Below are 18705 nucleotides of genomic sequence, written 5' to 3'. Positions count from 1 at the left end.
GGCAACACCACTAAATGTGCGACGATAAAGAATTTTTTCTGGATCCGCCACTGAGTCATGACACACCACATGCAAGAAGTCTGCAACATGGACCTATGTGCTTTTGTGAACGGTAACTGGAGTTCCTTTGTCTTCCTTAGTCCAATGAAGCATTAATGAAAACAATTATTATTAATGAATTTTTGGTGAATGATGAAAGTTTCTGACCTTAAGCAATTTCTTTGTTCAGTATGAAGTCATGTAAAAGATATCTAGGTTATGAAACTATATATTGTTTCCATTTGAGAGATAATAGGCCCGTATGCTATCCCATGGCCCATAACTTAAAAGTTGAAGGTCCATGAGGAACCCATAAGTTTTTAGTGTCTTAATAATTTATGAACAACATCTAAACACCCAATGATAGAAATTCAGTTGATAAGTGAAAAGAAAAATGTCTCCATTCGATTTTCATATGTCATTTTTAGAAGGGCATTAAATATCTCCATCGATAACACATCTTGTACTCAGAGGTATTTAGAGTTGACTTAACTGTCATGAAATCGAGCAAAGGAACCAACTTGTAGAAGAGTCGAAACTTGTAGAAATACAAAGGAGCCAACTCGATTAATCCTTATAGGTTGCTCAAAAAGTCAAAACTTGTAAAAATACTAAAGAGCCAACTCGTCTCAAAGAGATAATTAGAGTTGACTAAACTCAAAAAAGTAAATAAATAATAATAATAATTTTGGAACAACTGTGTCTATGTCTATCCTCCTTAAACTATGACTCATTTACAAATAGTCACATAAAATATTAAATATTTCTATTCAATCTCTCAATCAAAGCCATTATCAAAATAAAATTTATAACAACTTGAAAAATCACATAACCTTTACATGACAATTTTATGACATGGCAAAATTTACTATCATACGTATGATTGATGTTTTAGTGCCTGGGTTTATTGTTCCTGTCATGAGACAAAATTATTTTCTTTGAATTAAAATAATGTTATTTTGAGATTGAAGATATTTTTTTTTAATTTGAATTTATTTGGGACTACGTTAATATTTATTATGAGAAAATTTTTTCCTCAAAAACGACGCGAAGGTCACAAAAGATTATTTCCCATTATAGGAGAAACAATAAATCTTTATTATTTTTTTTTTATTTCTTTTACCTAATTAGTTAATTTTCAGATATAAATAATATATACAAAAGAAAAAAGGGAAAAAAAATGAGATTTTCAAATAAATTAAATTTGAGTGGCTCCAGTGAAACCATTAGGTACCATTAGGTGCTGTTTGGTTGTGGCTTTCTTAAAAGTTACTCATGCAAATCAACTTGGCAATAGTTGAAGTCTTTGTTTGGTAGACAATTTCTTAAAATTAAGATAGGCTTTCTATTTGCATAACTTTTCAGATTTGGCCGTAGAAATTGAGAATCAATCACTGTTACGAAAGACATCTTTGATATGATTTTTGTTAGTTAGCTGGGTAAATGAAAAAAGGTTAAAGTCAACCCACACCAAAATACCCTTTATATTTGTAATTTTATTGGACATGGTTTTTGGGGTTATATTTGTAATTTTATACAATTTACCCATCATTATTTTTTCTTCAACCAAACATAGGTAACACAAATTTTAAACAATTTGCCTGTTAAAATTTGTCCCAACCAAACAATTTTTTTTAACTTTCCTATCTAATTCACTTTCTCAGTAGATCCATAGTAATTACTTTTTCCTGGTGAACTAAAATTTTCATTTGAACCAAAGAGCACCTTAAAGCCGTTCAACATAATTTCATTAATTTGACAATAACATATTATAGACATTGTTTTTTACTTTTTAATATAATTATGGTAAAATAAAATACATAGAATAATAATAAAAATTAATTGATATGATCGGATAAAATTATAAACAAATGAAAAGTTTTGATTATGCAAGGTCATTTCTTTATTAATAAATCGTGAAAATCGAGATTAATTGATAGCAAATGAGAGAAAATTTAGAGATGTTATTGTTAATGCACTTTCTATTATTCATTTACGACGTCGTTTAGGGAGACAGATTAGGTATACACATATGCAGAGGAAGATAGTGGTTTCTAAGTTCTAACGACTTATAACCACATGGTGCGGCGCTGAACCTTTGAGATCAATTTCAAAGAAACAAAGCTGAATTCCAACAGTTATTTCCTCATAAGAATAAAGGGTTTTTAGTTTGTTGTGATCGTAAGAAAAGTTTAGGTATCCATGGTTGGATCAATTGACTCTGGCATGGATATCATAGTCTTCGGGATATATTCCAAAATACAGAAAACCCCGCTTCGGTATATATATGTTGAAGCGATTGATTATTTTGGAATAAAGCCGAATACTATGAGATCCATTCTCTTATGGATTGAAGATATGATAATTTTGTGTTATAGGATAAGACAGGTGCAACTCACGAGGTATTTTATGGTACCCTACCTGAGGTAAACTTCAAATGTTTGTTGGTTGCTAATTTTATGATTGATGTTTGATAATTCATTAAATATACGATTAATGTTGTTACAGGAACCCTTTTTTGTTTCTTGCTATCAGTTGGGACCTTTTATCCACTGATGGTTTTTTATTGTATGTTTGAATTAACTGTTAAACTCTTTTCTCTTGGGATGTTTAAATGCGTTAATTCTTATCGTGTATGTCTGTGTCAACTCCTATTTTCTCCTGCTTGAAATCAGACTTGACTCAGATTCATATGCTGGTTCATTTGTCATCTAAATTTTCTGTATATGCTCCCTTGTTTGCATTGTTGTATCCCTAACTTTTTTCTGCTGACAATCTGAGATGAAGATTGAGCCGCATGCTGACAGGGGCATGAGCCATAACACACCACATACAACAAGTCTGCAACATGGCCCTATGTGCTTTTGTGAATGGTAACTTGGAGTTCATTTGTCCTTCTTAGTCCAATGAAGCCTTAATGAAAACAATTATTATTATTGAATTTTTGGCCGATGATGAAAGTTTCTGACCTTAAGCTATTTTTATGTTCAGTATGAAGTCATGTTTTATGGTGTTTCCTGCTCAAAAAATGTAGCTTAACATAGAGGAAGCATAAGTTTAAGGAAATTGTTTGATAATTGGAATTTCAAGTAGAGTCATACTCACTAGAGACTCGAGAAACAAAGAGATCTATATTGTCAGAATATAGATCTCAGAATAACCCCTGTGAACCCCATGAATAAGTAAGAGAATGAATTTTACTCTCATATTCCCTGTAAATGATATATACAGACGCCACATTAACATGGTTTGTTTTATAATTTATTTACAGTGGGTGGAAGGCTCAGCAGTGGGAAGCAATGAAGAACCTGACAAACTTTACCCTACAGAGAACATTGAAATAGCAAATATAATATCAGGAGAATTAATTCTTAGATGATTTTGCTGCTGATTTTAAGACTGCTGATCTGATCGCATTAGTTCCTATGGCAGCAGCCATACTGCTTCTGCTTTTGCCTTGTCTGACAATTTTCTCATTCCAATGTACTATGTTGATGTTGAATTTACCCAACATCTCAGTTCTGATGAAAACAAAGCGTTTGATCCAAGTGTAGAAGCTAATTTACATTCTATTGAAGTAACAGAAAGGGACCAAGAATCTAGATTATAGATCTCTTCCTGTTTCACTGGGAGTCACTTCTGTGGATCCTCCTCAGATTTCAAGTAAGGAACCGGTTTCACCCAAAGCTGCATCAATTACTTCCAGTCTAGATGATGCACTTGCCAGAGGAAACATCTACTTTGATGAATCCAAATGTTCTATTACGGCCACAGGAAGAAAAATCTTTTCCTCCACACCGTGCAAAGTTTTATTCAAAGTGGGAGTAAGTCCAAAGTGTCACGTGATTTTGATTCATGGACGGACGCAATTTGATTATGTAAGTTTTGTACTACTTGCTTGTTAATGTGTAATATGATGTGTTAATTGCTGCTAATCTAAGAGTGGCATTATCCTTTTCCGGGAGTCTGGTGAATGAAAAAAAGGCCCTCCTTCCTGACTCTTTGGCTGGAAATATGATCAGAAAACTTGTCCCACTGGGGTTAACATTCATATAAAACTCTAACCATTGTTTGCCTAATTGACAGTGTATGATTCATTTCTCATCAATAAAATTGTTTAAAAGGAAAAAAGCATGTCATGCAAATGAAATTCACAAGCTTGCTTTTGGAAGGGAGGAGTTTTGTTGCCCTTCAAACTAATAATTTGATATTGTTACTAGTAAAGGGAGATGAAAAATTATGTCTCTATAAGATGAACAAATTACACTGTTTATGTTGATGTAGCTACAATGGAGCCCCAGTCAAATTCAGGATATGGTGGAGTGAAAACTTGTACGTATGAAAGCATGTTTGGATCCTCTTATTTTTAAGCTAGAAGCTACTTATAAGCTAAAGTTAAAAAAAAGAGCTTAAAAAAAGAAGCTAAAAGCTGTTTTGGTAATTATATAAAAAATTTAGCTTAAAAATTATTTAAAAGCAATGTTTCAAGAAAATTATTTCTCTCTCTATCTTTATAACTCTTCATTTAAAAAAAAAACACACAATTCAAGAAAAACAGATAAGAGCTTAAAAAAAAGCTCCTCCTAGGAGCTTTTAATTTTCAGCTTTTTTCTTCGTTATAAAAAAAAGAGCTTTTCATTATAAGAGCTTTTTTTAAAACCTGTTTGGCCTAATTTATGCTTATAAGTAACTTCTAGCTTAAAATTAAGAGGATCCAAACAGGCAGAAAGTCAATATGGGTTAACGGAATTTGAATGCTATTAAAACATTGAGATTCAGTTATAATATAAATAGAGAAATTCTCGATAAAGAGAATGGGACACAAAAAATGGAATACATTTTCTATTACCCGAAAATGGAATCATGAGGATTATAAAATTTTCTCACTACATAAATACCTACGCAAAATATGTCAAGGTCTAGGGTAGGGTTTTTTGGGGGATTATAACTTGGGATAGGCTTATGAATATTAAAGGCTTGAAGTTTTTAAAAGTTCTACGGATCATGGAAACATGTTTGTTTATTATAATATATTTCTTTACATTTTTTTAATAATCGAACAAATTAAAAAATAGAAATCTTAATATTCAATAGATCAAGCTAACTTGATACAGTGTTTTGGTGTTTGGGACACGGGATTGGATCCCGTGACATTGGGGCCTAACATGATGCGGTTGGTACATTAAAACTAGTACAAAATTATATACGGTGTTATCTCTATTTGAATAAATAAATAAATAAATTAATGTCATTATATATATGTTTGATTTTAAATAATTTTAAAAACACAAGATAAGTTAATTTAATCATACAAAGATGAAAATAAATATAATCGTTAATGTAAATATAGGGAATCATGACCATACAAAGATGGAAATAAATATAACCGTTGGATCAACATACTCGATTCAACGGTGAGATTGATTGGTAGTCACTTGGTAGTAACACAACTTGGTTGTCACAATATCCTTCCCTAAAAAAATCATATATATAACAAGAAAAAAATATAAACACACCAGAAAGAGGAATTTCAGAACTGCACAAATTAACCAGGTTTTCTACCTTTTTTTACGTCAACCCAGAAGGAGAAAAGAAAGAAAAATATAAAGTTATTTGCACAAGAAAAGCAAGTACATGAATTTTACAAACAAATATTTTCACATGAAACCAATAAAGAGAGGAAGAAAGAAATCTCCAATAAATATAAAAAAAAACCCCAACAAGGTATGCATTACCACCTTAAATACAATATTAGTAGTTCATTTACTTATTTAGCATCGCAATACTTGAGAATGTTTTCGTTTTCCGTAGTCGACTAGTCGGTGATGAACAAAATTGAAAAAAGCTGACACGCAACCGAATGCATCAAATTGTATTGTTGCCTAATTCTAAATTCTAAACCCAGAGCATTAGTACGATGAGCTTGTCCATTAAAAGATGAAATGTTTATGTTTCCTTGATGATTGGATATTCAATTGATGTACTACATAATATTATGATGCATTGATTAACAATAAGAGTACATCAGAATTCATGTCATCAAACTAGCCTGCCAAATTGAAGGCTCAAAGAAAGTGATTTTAATAAACATTTCGGAAATTTACAAAGAAGAGGAATTAGAGAAAATGAAAAATTAAAATAGAGGGAAATAAATATAATGTCATGAAACAGAGAGAGTCATAGCCATAAAGCACCAGCTTCTTTGAGCATAGGAACCAATTCACCAGAAATATGAGTAGCCATAAGACGATCCAATCCTCCAAACATTTTGCCACCTATAAACACAGCTGGGAACTGCACATTTCCCTGTTTCCCATCAATTGCTTCCAATTCTCTAACAACACCCTCTTCATCTTTCTCTTCAACCTCATAAACAGCAGGGTTAACACCAAGACTCAGAAGTAGACGCTTCACCACATGGCTCATACAGCACCCGCGCCTCCCAAACACTATAACAGCGTTTTCAGAAACCATGTTGAGCACCATTGTTCCCTCTGCTGCAGAAGGGTCTTTGGATGAAACAGAGAATGAAGGATTGTTCTTCTTCTTCTTATTATTATTACTACTACTATTGTTGTTGTTGTTGTCAGAATCTGTGATAAATGGGTGTGGGGTGAAGTGGGTTGTGGGGGTGTGTAGAGGACCCCATGACCTATAAGGAATTGCTTGATGCATGATGGAGTTTTGAGTAAATGTTAGAAGGAAGAGAGAAAGAGAGAAAAAGAGAAAAAGATGCGTGGTTCTGAAGTGGGTGGGTTATGGTTGTGGTTATGGAGATATTGAAAGAGGGTGTGGAATATAAATGGTGTGATGAATTTGAAAGGGTCATTGCTCATTGCGTCAACGGGAATTAGGCAATTTTTGTCAAAGGAACGCGGTGGCATTGGGTCATGTTGGTAATGGCTGACGTTTAAGGTTGTGTCACTTTGCTCATCTTTTTTGTTTTTTGTTAACCTATTGATTTGGACGGCTCCCAACTTGTCCTGTTCCTCCATGTTTATTTAATCTAAAATAATTTAAATGTTTCTTCTGTTTCCAATTCAATTCTCAATTCTCAATTCTCAATTCTCAATCTTATCGGTGCTCAACGGTTTGATTTGGATTTCTTCTCTCTTCATGAATTATCTGATTAAATGAGTGTTGCACCGCAAGACCATATAAATTGTATCAAAATTTTAACACAATTGTGTTTTCAGAATTTAACAATTCCATTTCAGTTTATTTATATACTTGATAGTAATTTCATTTTCATTTTTAAATTTTTGATATTTTCTTTATCGGTTCATCAATTAATTAATTAATCGAATTGAAGGAGACAGGACTATAAAAGTGAAAAAACTCTCCATATTAAAATTTTAATATAATTGAATATCAAGAATTCAAATTCAAAACCATTAAATAAGTTGAAAGAAATTCATGGTAGTTGATATACATACTTGATGGTGGTTACATTTTTTTTTTAATCTTATGGCAAAGGAGAAATTTTATTTGCATCATTTTCACATTTATTATATACATGATGGAATTGGACTTCTATTGATTTATTTAATGTTTTAAATAAACTACACCATCTCTTTGTTTTTAAGGATGTTTAACTATAATATTTTATTTATTTGAATAAATTGCACTTGTTTCTTTCACAAATTAATGACTTTAATGTTTCTACAATAAATGTAGACATGTTATCTATATTCGCTTCCAAAACTATATCGTTTTGGGTTGAAAAATAAAAAAAATATTATAACCTTAAATAAATTATAATTACAAAAATACTATGATTTCTGTTTAAAATAATGACATTTTGAACTCAATATAAATAAGTTATCTACAATCACCGTAAGAAAAGCCAACCCTGAATTAATATGTGCTATCCTTTAGTTGAATCTTTCGGGGACAGTTTTATGCAACTCTCAGAGTTGAGATAAGTTTTGAATTTATATTATCGGGACTTTAGAAAATGAAATAAATATTTGGAATGAAATTCAAAAATCGATAATAAATTAAGACATTTAAAACTTAACTTCATCTTCTGAAGTCCTAAAATTAATAATAAGGTGCTCAAATATAAAGAGAAAAAATCTCTGAAAGAATTTATAGTTACTTATCATTATTAAGAGAATTATTTACATTGAAATAATTTGAAGTGTAGAACATTTCTATTTCTTAAAAAATTGTAATTTTTAAAACAAAATTTATCCTAAATTTCTTTTTAAAAAAATATATTTTCACTTAATTTTTCGTATGCAATTCAAATTTTTACACGGACTTACGTATACTAAATGATGTGTTAAGATTGTTGTGCATTATGCAATATTTATATATTAATTGAAATTCTCTTCTAGAAATAAGAGTTTATATCTATAAAAAAATATAAAATCAATGCAAACTCAAAGTTTTGATCCGAAGCGTCACCGATATCGACACGGAACACGAGATACGATAGATACTTCGACACGTTAATTCTAAAAAATGTTAGATTTTGACATGTTAAGACACATTTTGATATTGAATAATATTTTTAATTTATGTTGCATATACTATATTTAATATTCAATAATTTAAAAAAAGAAGAAGCTAAACTTATAAATTATAATACCAATTAATTTTGTAAAGAAACATAAGATATCACAAATATTTATATTAAATTCATTAAAATAGTAATAGTAATCTAACGAATCTAATAGTTAGAACTAAAAACACAACGCAACACAATCTTTGAATCTTTTTTTGAGTTTCTACAACGCGTGTTGAAGTGTCGAAAAGTATCAAAGTATCAGAGAGTACCAGAAAATATCAGACACAACACGTTAGAATTTTTAAAGTGTCGTGCTTCATTCTTTGTTCTAAATAAAATTAAAACATGGTACACGTTTTTTTAGTCTCATAACATTAACTTTTTACTGTTACTGGTAAGTAAGTATAAATCCAATCAATGCTTTGTTGAAAAACTAAAGATTCGAAAGAACACGGCAGAAAGAGAAAAGCAGAGATAATATTTCGGATCTCATGTGTAAAATCCACATGATTTTTGTATAAATTTTATGCCTATCTTTTTTCTTATAAGTATTAAATAGGTGGAGTTCAATCAATATTTGTGAATATATATAAAAAGAGAGACATACAATTTTCATAAATTATGTGAAATTTATACATAAGAAAAAGGAAATAGACTGTGCAAAAAAGTTATATAAACTTAATTTGTATTTATTATGAACTTATTTAAGAGTTTAAATTTATGTAATTGATTCTACATAGAATTATTAAATCTGATTATACATCATTGACCCCCCCCCCCCCCCCCCCCCCCCCCCCCCCCCCCCCCCCAAAAAAAAAAAAAACAAAAATCTCATTATGTATATAACAAATCCAATTCAAACTATATGATCCTTGCACAATCAACACTAACAAAGAGGTAGCCGCAATATTTACTTGTATTTTTTTTTTTTTTGGCGGTGCCTTGAATCTTTTTTAGGTGCTTTGTTTCTTGTAGTGTCCTTCCTCATTTTTTTGACTTCGGCTTCACCTCTCTCTGTTTTTTTTTTTACTTTATATGTTTTCGTAATATTTTTTAATAAGTTTACTTAATTTTTTTAAAAATATATTTGAACAGTTCGATTTCAAAATCAACACACGTTATGATAAATATGAACTTTTTTATTTAAATTTTTGAAATTAATAGCAAGCTTTAATTTTATGAAATAATAATGGATTCGGTTTTTCTGTAATTACTGCACATAAGTTATCTGCAGTAAGCCCAATGCGACATTTTTTTGGTAGAAATTATGGTATTTTTGTAATTTTAATTTATTTCATAATTATTATAGTTTATAATTATAATTTTTTAATCTTTCAATTTCAAAACGACGTCGTTTTAGAAATAAATACAAATAACTTATGTGCATTAACTGCAGAAATATTTTTCTGAACAATAATACTTTTAATTAAGAACAAAATTATATATTATCCATTATTTTTTTATAAATATTTATATTTATATTTATTTATTCTATTAACAAATTTAATATTTTTACTAAAATAGTAGGCGCGTGCAACCATTATATGATTGGATTGACCGAAAAAAAAAAACCGAAATGAAAAAGAAAAAGGTTGAGTACAAAAATTCGTTAAAACGAGGATAAGCACATGACACACGCCGTGTCGTTGACGGCGAAAGCGAAAGGGCTGAAGCTGAGCGAATCCTACGTCAGCAATAGGTTCAATGCATTCCATGTGTCGACGAATGCTGTGACGTTTTCTGACGTCAGCATCTTGCTAACAACCAAACCAGCCACGTAACCAGCAATGCTTCCAGAATCATCACGTCATGGCTGCGTTCGAACCTAAGTAATGCACAGTTCCACTTCTTAAAGTATGTTTGGTACCATGAAATATTAATGTTAATTAAAAAATTAGTTATGTATCATTCAATTAAAATGAAGGAATTTTTTTTTTTTAGTTTTATATATAAAAAATATGAATATTGATCGGGAATGAAATATAAGGCATCTACACAAGGACTAATTGTAATACTTTGTTATCTCATCACTTGCAGTGAATTATGTAAAGCTAGTTATTTTTCTACTAGATTTTATTAGTCTCATTTAACATAAAATAGATTGTTGAGATATATAGTCCCACATTGGTTGTATGTGCAACTAATGTGGAGTTTATAAGGCCTTGGGCACTCCCACCCTTTGAGCTAGCTTTTGGGGTGGTGTATCCCAAGGTTCTTTACATGGTATCAGAGCCTCATCGTCCTCCGCTTTAAAGTGGAATTAAAAAAAAAAAAAAAGCACAAAAGGTAAACAAAAAATGGGCCTGTGCAATTTTCACGGTTCAAGCCCAAAGGGCTCTCGTGTGAGGGGGCGTGTTGAGATATATAGTCCCACATTGGTTGTATGTGCAACTAATGTGGAGGTTATAAGGCCTTGGGCACTCCCACCCTTTGAGCTAGCTTTTGGGGTGGTGTATCCCAAGGTTCTTTACATAGATATCTTATGTTGTAGAAAGAAAATATGTAGGTTCCACCTTTACAAGAAAAAAAAAAGTGGAGTACGAAAATCGAAATGAGAGAAAATAAAAGATGATATCTCATGTAAAAAGTGAGTAATATTTCCCTAAATATAAATGTGATAAATATAAGGTACACGTCTTCTACATAAAAAAAATATTTATACAAGATCTAATTTGAGGATTAGGATGTTTTACAGGTATAACCCGACAAATGGAAAATCATTATGGTGAGTTCAAGTAAATTTAATTCTGATTAAATATACATAAATAGTTGTTAGATTTGTATTAAAAAATTATTGTTAATTTGATTATTTTATTACTTTTTTAATAAATAAAGTTAGAAAAAAAATAAGAATATGCGAGATTCATTTAGTAAACGAAATAAAAAAATCATAACCTTTTATTCATGAAAAAATAACTCACTGCTCCGATTCGTTTCCTTTTATTTAGTAAACGAATTATAATATATAATTATTAATACAATTTTATTTAACTATTTGAATTTTTGGATTGAATTTAGGGGTATATTTTTCTTCTATTCTCAGAGAAAAGCATACCTCCTACAAAGATATAAAAAAAAAATATGCCAGCTTTATTTTATTTTTATTTTTTAAAGTGGTGAAATCCACAATAATTTTTTGTGTTGTAGGAGAAACAATTACCCCTTGAATTTATTATGTTGATGCTATTAAAGTTTTTGTAACTAAGAGGTCACAAATTCCTTTGTAATTTTTTTTTTCAATCCTCTCTATAATAAAAAGATGCAAAATATATAGACTCCATTAAAAAATACGTTATCTAAATCTCTTTCTTTCATAGCAGTGTTTACTGGTTACGTGGCTGGTTTGGTTGTTAGCAAGATGCTGACGTCAGGAACCGGCACATTATGAAATACGTTATCTAAAGGTCTGTTTGATTGTGTTCAGGGTTTTTTATTCTTAAAATTGTTTTGTAAAATAGTTATGGAAACAATTGTTTTCTATATTTATTTATGGGAATAACATCTGTCATTTTAAATGATATAAGTTTATATCCTTTTAGATTTTAATCGTTGATTTCTGTCTATCAACGGTTATAATTTATTGGATCAAAATTATTAATTAATTAATAATAATTTTGACCCATTAAGTTTGACCCAATAGATTATAACCGTTGATGGACGAAAATCAACTGTTAGGATCTAAAAGGATATAAGCTTATATCCTTTAAAAGGATAGATGTTTTTTCCTTTATTTATTTTTGAAAGTTAAAAACCAAAATAGAAAACAAAAAAAAACTCAGACATATTCTCTAATTTTGATTCTAAAAACAAAAAAACAATTATAGTTTTCAAAACATTTTTTACAAAACAGGCCTTACCAAACGAGTTTTTTAGTTTTTTTTTTAAAAACAACAATCAAACAGATCTCTTTCATTCAAGGGGTCACCGGCCTATCATGATGATAAATCCTGGTTATCTAAATCTCTTTCTTTCAGAGCAGTGTTTACTGGTTACGTGGCTGGTTTGGTTGTTAGCAAGATGCTGACATCAGGAACCGGCACATTATGAAATACGTTATCTAAGGGCCTGTTTGATTGTGTTCAGATTTTTTTATTCTTAAAACTGTTTCGTAAAATAGTTATGGAAACAATTGTTTTCTATATTTATTTATGGGAATAACATCTGTCATTTTAAATGATATAAGTTTATATCCTTTTAGATCCTAATCGTTGATTTCCGTCCATCAACGGTTATAATTTATTGGATCAAAATTATTAATTAATTAATAATAATTTTGGCCCATTAAGTTTGACCCAATAGATTATAACCGTTGATGGACGAAAATCAACGGTTAGGATCTAAAAGGATATAAGCTTATATCCTTTAAAAGGATAGATATTTTTTCCTTTATTTATTTTTGAAAGTTAAAAACCAAAACAGAAAACAAAAAAAAACTCAGACATATTCTCTAATTTTGATTCTAAAAACAAAAAAACAATTATAGTTTTCAAAACATTTTTTACAAAACAGGCCTTACCAAACGAGTCTTTTAGTTTTTTTTTTAAAAACAACAATCAAACAGATCTCTTTCATTCAAGGGGTCACCGGGCTATCACGATGATAAATCTTGGTTCAACCGATGAACCATTATCGGTTTTCTCATTAAACCGGGTTTTTAAAATTAGCTACAAAATATTTGAACCCGGCACATTAAAGTGAGAGGAGCGCCATTTCAAACCACTAGACCACCATCATCAGTTGAATAAAATATACCATTTAATATATAACTATTAAGTTAAGAGAATTAATTCAAAAATTGCATCCAATGGGATTTGAACTCCTTCCATTGAAGATATACAACATAGCAAATACCACTAAACTACATCAAGATATTGTTTAGATAACACCATTCAAAATATTTATTATATAATTAAGTATAAAATATAAATTTATATATATATATATATATATATATATATTCGGTTCATGCGGTTCAACCAGTGACTCACCGGTTAAACCATTGACCCAGTACCTCGGTCGGGTCAATGATCAGTCCGGTTCTAATAACATTGTTTCAGAGTATTAAATACAAGAAAAGGGTTGTTATTATTATTATTATTATTATTATTATTATTATTATTATTCTTTTTCACTCAAAAATAGCAAACGCTAATTGGCAGGCACAACACACTACAGTTTCTTTGTTCCAACTTCCAAGTCATTGCCCCTCGTCCTCGATATTCTGATAGAGCGAAGCTCTGAGAAGGAACAGAATGAACACAATTTTATTATTTTTGATATGTATTTCCTCTCAACAATCCCCTATATACGGATACAAGGATCCTACTAATACAAAAGAATCATTCAATGTTCTCAGGTCCATCAATATTGGACCACTATTTTACAAATGGTAATCTACGGCCCAACTAGGGGCACTGGTTAGCCTTTTGGGCCTAGCCTTGACCGTATCACTTGTCCCTCCTTCAAAAGGGACCTTGACCTCAAGGTCCAACTCAGGATAGAACTTCTGCAAGTCCTCTTCATATTCCCATGAAGCATCTTCTGCCAATGAATGAGACCATTGAACAAGCCACTGTCGAAATTCCTTGTTCTGCTGATGAATGGTACGAAAATAAACCACAGCCAATGGTTGTTGAGTTGGTTGATTTTCATGGTAATCTACAGGCAATTCAGTTACTGCTACAGTGGAATTCCCAACATAAGGTTTCAACACTGATATATGGAAAGAGGGATGAATTCGAGAGTGTGGAGGTAATTCTAATTGGTATGCTACCTTACTCAATACCTTCTTAACCGGAAAGGGGCCAAAATACCTTTTGGCTAACTTTTGATTAGTTCTTCGAGCCAAAGAGATTTGCCTGTATGGTTGAAGTTTGAGCAATACCAAATCTCCAACTTGAAATTTCTTATCTGTCCTATGTTTATCAGCGGCCATTTTCATCCGATTTTGAGCTGCCTTTAAATGGTGCTTTAAGCTGGTAAGCAACTCATTTCGATAAGAAAGCATTGTATCCACAACTGCCACACGCACAGATCCCTGTTGATATGAAGGAATTAGAGTAGGTTGCTTCCCATATAAAGCTTGAAAGAGAGTCATGCCAATTGAAGAATGATGAGCAGTGTTATAATGTAATTCAGCCCATCCTAGATAAAAAGACCACTTGCTATTTTGATCATGACAAAATGCTCTGATATATTGCTCCAAATATCGATTAGTCACCTCCGTTTGCCTATCTGTTTGTGGGTGATAAGCTGAGCTCATTTTAAGAGCTGTACCACTAAGCTTAAAAAGAGAAGACCAGAATTGGCTCATGAAAATTCTGTCTCTGTCAGAAACCAGTGACTTGGGAAATCCATGTAACTTCACCACCATTTCACAAAACAATTTGGCCACTGTCACAGCCGAGTAATTACCTGCTAAAGCTCCAAAATGAGCATATTTAGTCAGTCTATCTACAGTAACTAATATAGCTGAAACCCCTGCAGAAATAGGCAAACCAGTGATAAAGTCAAGAGTAAGGTCTTCAAAAACTCCTTCTGGAATAGAAAGTGGCTGTAACAAACCAAGAGGAGGACCAGTGACTGATTTAATACATTGACATATATGACATGCCTTTACAAATGAAGTCACATCCCTACGCATGTGCTCCCAATAAAAAGAAGCAGACAACCTAAGTAAAGTTCTGGTAATACCCGCATGGCCTCCTAGTGGTGAAGAATGTGCTTCAGTCATGAGAATTTGTCTCAAAACAGATGTTGGACTCAACAAGTATCGTCCTTTATGAAACAACAGCCCATCCTTTGATGTAATCAATACATCCACACAATTATTATAACTAACCTTTTGATGCAACCCCAACAAGTAAGGATCTGAAATATTTTCTGCACGGATTTGATCTACAATTGCATAAGTGGGTGCAGAAACTAAACAGAACAAGGAGGCAGCAGAATCTTCCTCATGTCGTCTGGACAATGCATCTGCAACCATATTGGAAACTCCACTTTTATATTCAATTGTAAAATCAAATCCTAAAAGCTTACATACATACTTCTGCTGCTCAGTAGTAGAAATAGTCTGAGATAATAATTCCTTAAGGCTCCTGTGATCAGTTTTTATAACAAACTTTGAACCCAGCAAATAATGCCTCCACCTTTTGATAGCCTCGGTCACTGCATACAACTTTCTCACATAAGTTGATGCTGACTGCATTTTCTGATTCATCTTCTTACTAAAAAATGCTATGGGTTGTCCTTCTTGCAATAACACAGCTCCTACTCCATAGTTTGAAGCATCCGATTCAATTATAAATGGCAAGGAAAAGTTGGGAAGCCGCAGAACAGGTGTCTCTGTCATGGCTCTTTTTAATGCTAAAAAAGCATCATCTGTGCTTGGTGACCAATGGAATGAATCACTTTTAAGAAGATCTGTCAGAGGAGTAGCTAGAGAAGCATATTGTCGTACAAATCGTCTGTAATATCCCGTTAAACCCAAGAAACCCCGAAGCTGTTTTAAGGTTCTTGGAACTGGCCAATGAATCATGGCAGAGACCTTCTTGGGATCAGCTGTAACTCCCTCACCCGAGACTAAATGTCCCAAATATTCTATCTCAGAAACTCCAAAAACTCATTTACTCATCTTGACATAAAATTGATTCTGCAAAAGACAGTGCAATGCAGTCCTCAAATGCAGAATGTGATCTTCCATGGTAGTGCTATACACAAGTATATCATCAAAAAAAACAATCACGAACCTGCGAAGATGAGCCTTAAACAAGTGATTCATAGCCGCTTGGAAGGTAGAAGGAGCATTAGTTAAGCCGAACGGCATAACCAAAAACTCGTAATGACCCTCATGGGTTCGAAAAGCAGTCTTGAACACGTCATCCAGAGTCATTCTTATCTGGTGATAGCCACTGCGTAAGTCCAATTTGGAGAATACCTTTGCCCCATGTAACTCGTCCAACAACTCATCAATTGTCGGAATAGGAAAGCGATCCTTAACAGTGATATTGTTAAGCTTCCTATAGTCAATACACATGCGCCAAGTGCCATCTTGTTTCTTGACTAACAACACTGGAGAAGAAAATGGACTTCTACTTTCTTGTATGTACCCAGAAGTTAACAAGTCAGCAACTTGTTGCTCTATTTCAGCCTTCTGGTGATAAGCATACCTATAAGGACGTACTGATACTGGCTTCGCACCCTCCTCAAGATGAATTGAATGATTACAGCCTCTAAATGGGGGTAACGCATTAGGAATCTGGAAAACAGCTTGAAAGGCCACTAGTACCTTCCATAATTCCGGAGAAACCTTATCTTTCATCATCTCCACCTCTGCATTAGACTGCTGTACTCCCAAATGGAGCATCAATTTGGAATTGGAATGCTGATCAGAACCCCCTTTCAACAATACCCTCTTGCTGCACCACTCAAACTCCATGGTTAAAAGCTCATAATCATGTATCACCCTTCCCAATTTGGCTAACCACATGATTCCCAAAATTATTCCCAAATCATGCAATTCAATAACCCACAAATCAACTACAAATTGATGTCCTTGAATCAAGAGTTTCACATCAAGACATTTTTTCTCACACAACAAAAATTCTCCATTTCCCAAATAAACCCGCATCTTAGTGGTTCTGGACATAGGTAAATCAAATTTTTCAACTAACTCCCTATTGATAAAGTTGTGAGAGCTACCTGAGTCGATTAAAACCTGGACCATTTCTCCATGGAATGGAATGTCAAAATGCAAGGCCCGAGGATTGGTGTCTCCCACCATTGAATGTAAGGCTGCATCAGACATTTCAATAGTTTTGGCCTCTGGCTGCCAAACTATCTGCTCATCTGGTTGATCCCCCAACTCATCCTCCTCACCTATCAACAGTAGCATCCTCCCTTGACATCTATGGCGCACATTCCATTTTTCATTACAATGATAACAGAGACCTGACTCTCTCCGTTTCTGCAGGTATTCATGTGAGAACTTCTTAATCGGAGGTAAATTGAGGGCAGGTAAAGCTGGTACCGAATTGATGGGTTTAACTTGAGATACCTGTGGGGACAAAGAAAACGAAGGATCTCCCACCGATTGCCTCCCATAGAGCGGTTTGGAGTTAGCCGGGAATGAAGTACGAAGCTCACTATGATGGGCCTCATATGCCACCGCCAATTTCATGGCTTGATGGAGAGAAGTGGGGTTATGAAATTGGATGGCGCGCCTCAGATCAGCATGCAAACCAGAAATGAAAAAACTAGCAAGTACCTCATCCGAAAATTCAGTTACTTGATTGATTAGGGCTTCAAATTCACGGATGTAATCCTTCAAAGCACCCGATTGTGTAAGTTTGGAAAGAACCCCCTTGAGATCCATGTACGATTCAGCCCCAAATCTTTGACACAAAGCTGTCTTAAAATCCGTCCAAGATTTAAGAGACCCTCCTCTGTACAACCATTGATACCAAGGTAAAGCTGCTCCTTCCATTTTGAGCCCTGCCAATCGTACTTTATACTCCTCTGGAACATGTTGCAATTCATACAACATCTCTGTTTTAAAGATCCAACCGTTTGGATCCACGCCCAGAAATGCCGGAAACTCCATACGAACGAACTTAAGAAATGACCGTGGGTCGTTATGGTCAACCCTAACACCGCCTTGCCCATTGGTGTGGGGTGGATCTTCTGGAATCGACGATAATGGTGGATCCCCTTGCATGTGCGAAGACGAAGAAGACGAAGATGGTTCTTTCTGTGGTCCTGGGTCACGACATCGACTTTCCAAACCCAGCAACACTGAATGAATTTGTTGCAATTGATTGTTGAAAGTAGCGATTTGAGCCTGATTTTCATCCAATCGTTGCTCTATTCGGAGTTGGAAAGTGCCAAACTCTTCTGCAAGATCCTGCACCTTCATGGTGGAAAGTCTTGGAGAAGCCAGTGAAAGCACCAATGATAGAGCGAAGCTCTGAGAAGGAACAGAATGAACACAATTTTATTATTTTTGATATGTATTTCCTCTCAACAATCCCCTATATACGGATACAAGGATCCTACTAATACAAAAAAATCATTCAATGTTCTCAGGTCCATCAATATTGGACCACTATTTTACAAATGGTAATCTACGGCCCAACTAGGGGCACTGGTTA

General features: G+C 33.1%; 2 protein-coding genes across 2 annotated transcripts; both read right to left on the bottom strand.

The window, feature by feature from the left end:
• Window positions 1–6080: 6080 nt before the first annotated feature.
• On the bottom strand, window positions 6081–6789 carry LOC133307217 (glutaredoxin-C9-like). The gene has a single exon (XM_061507691.1). It carries the CDS (start codon window positions 6712–6714, stop codon window positions 6217–6219), a length of 498 nt encoding a protein of 165 aa, XP_061363675.1. The 5' UTR covers window positions 6715–6789; the 3' UTR covers window positions 6081–6216.
• Window positions 6790–16178: 9389 nt separating this feature from the next.
• LOC133307194 (uncharacterized) lies at window positions 16179–18470 on the bottom strand. Its single transcript, XM_061507652.1, has one exon. It carries the CDS (start codon window positions 18468–18470, stop codon window positions 16179–16181), a length of 2292 nt encoding a protein of 763 aa, XP_061363636.1.
• Window positions 18471–18705: the final 235 nt, after the last annotated feature.

This window comes from Gastrolobium bilobum, unplaced genomic scaffold (assembly GCF_033153095.1).
Source record: "Gastrolobium bilobum isolate Gb01-03AN ecotype WA unplaced genomic scaffold, APGP_CSIRO_Gbil_v1 utg6974, whole genome shotgun sequence".
NCBI lineage: Eukaryota > Viridiplantae > Streptophyta > Magnoliopsida > Fabales > Fabaceae > Gastrolobium > Gastrolobium bilobum.
This window is presented reverse-complemented; position numbering and strand designations above follow the sequence as displayed.

Excerpts from the sequence above, each read along its gene's own strand:
- LOC133307194 (XM_061507652.1), bottom strand. The coding sequence starts at position 18,470 with ATGAAGGTGCAGGATCTTGCAGAAGAGTTTGGCACTTTCCAACTCCGA.
- LOC133307217 (XM_061507691.1), bottom strand. The coding sequence starts at position 6,714 with ATGCATCAAGCAATTCCTTATAGGTCATGGGGTCCTCTACACACCCCC.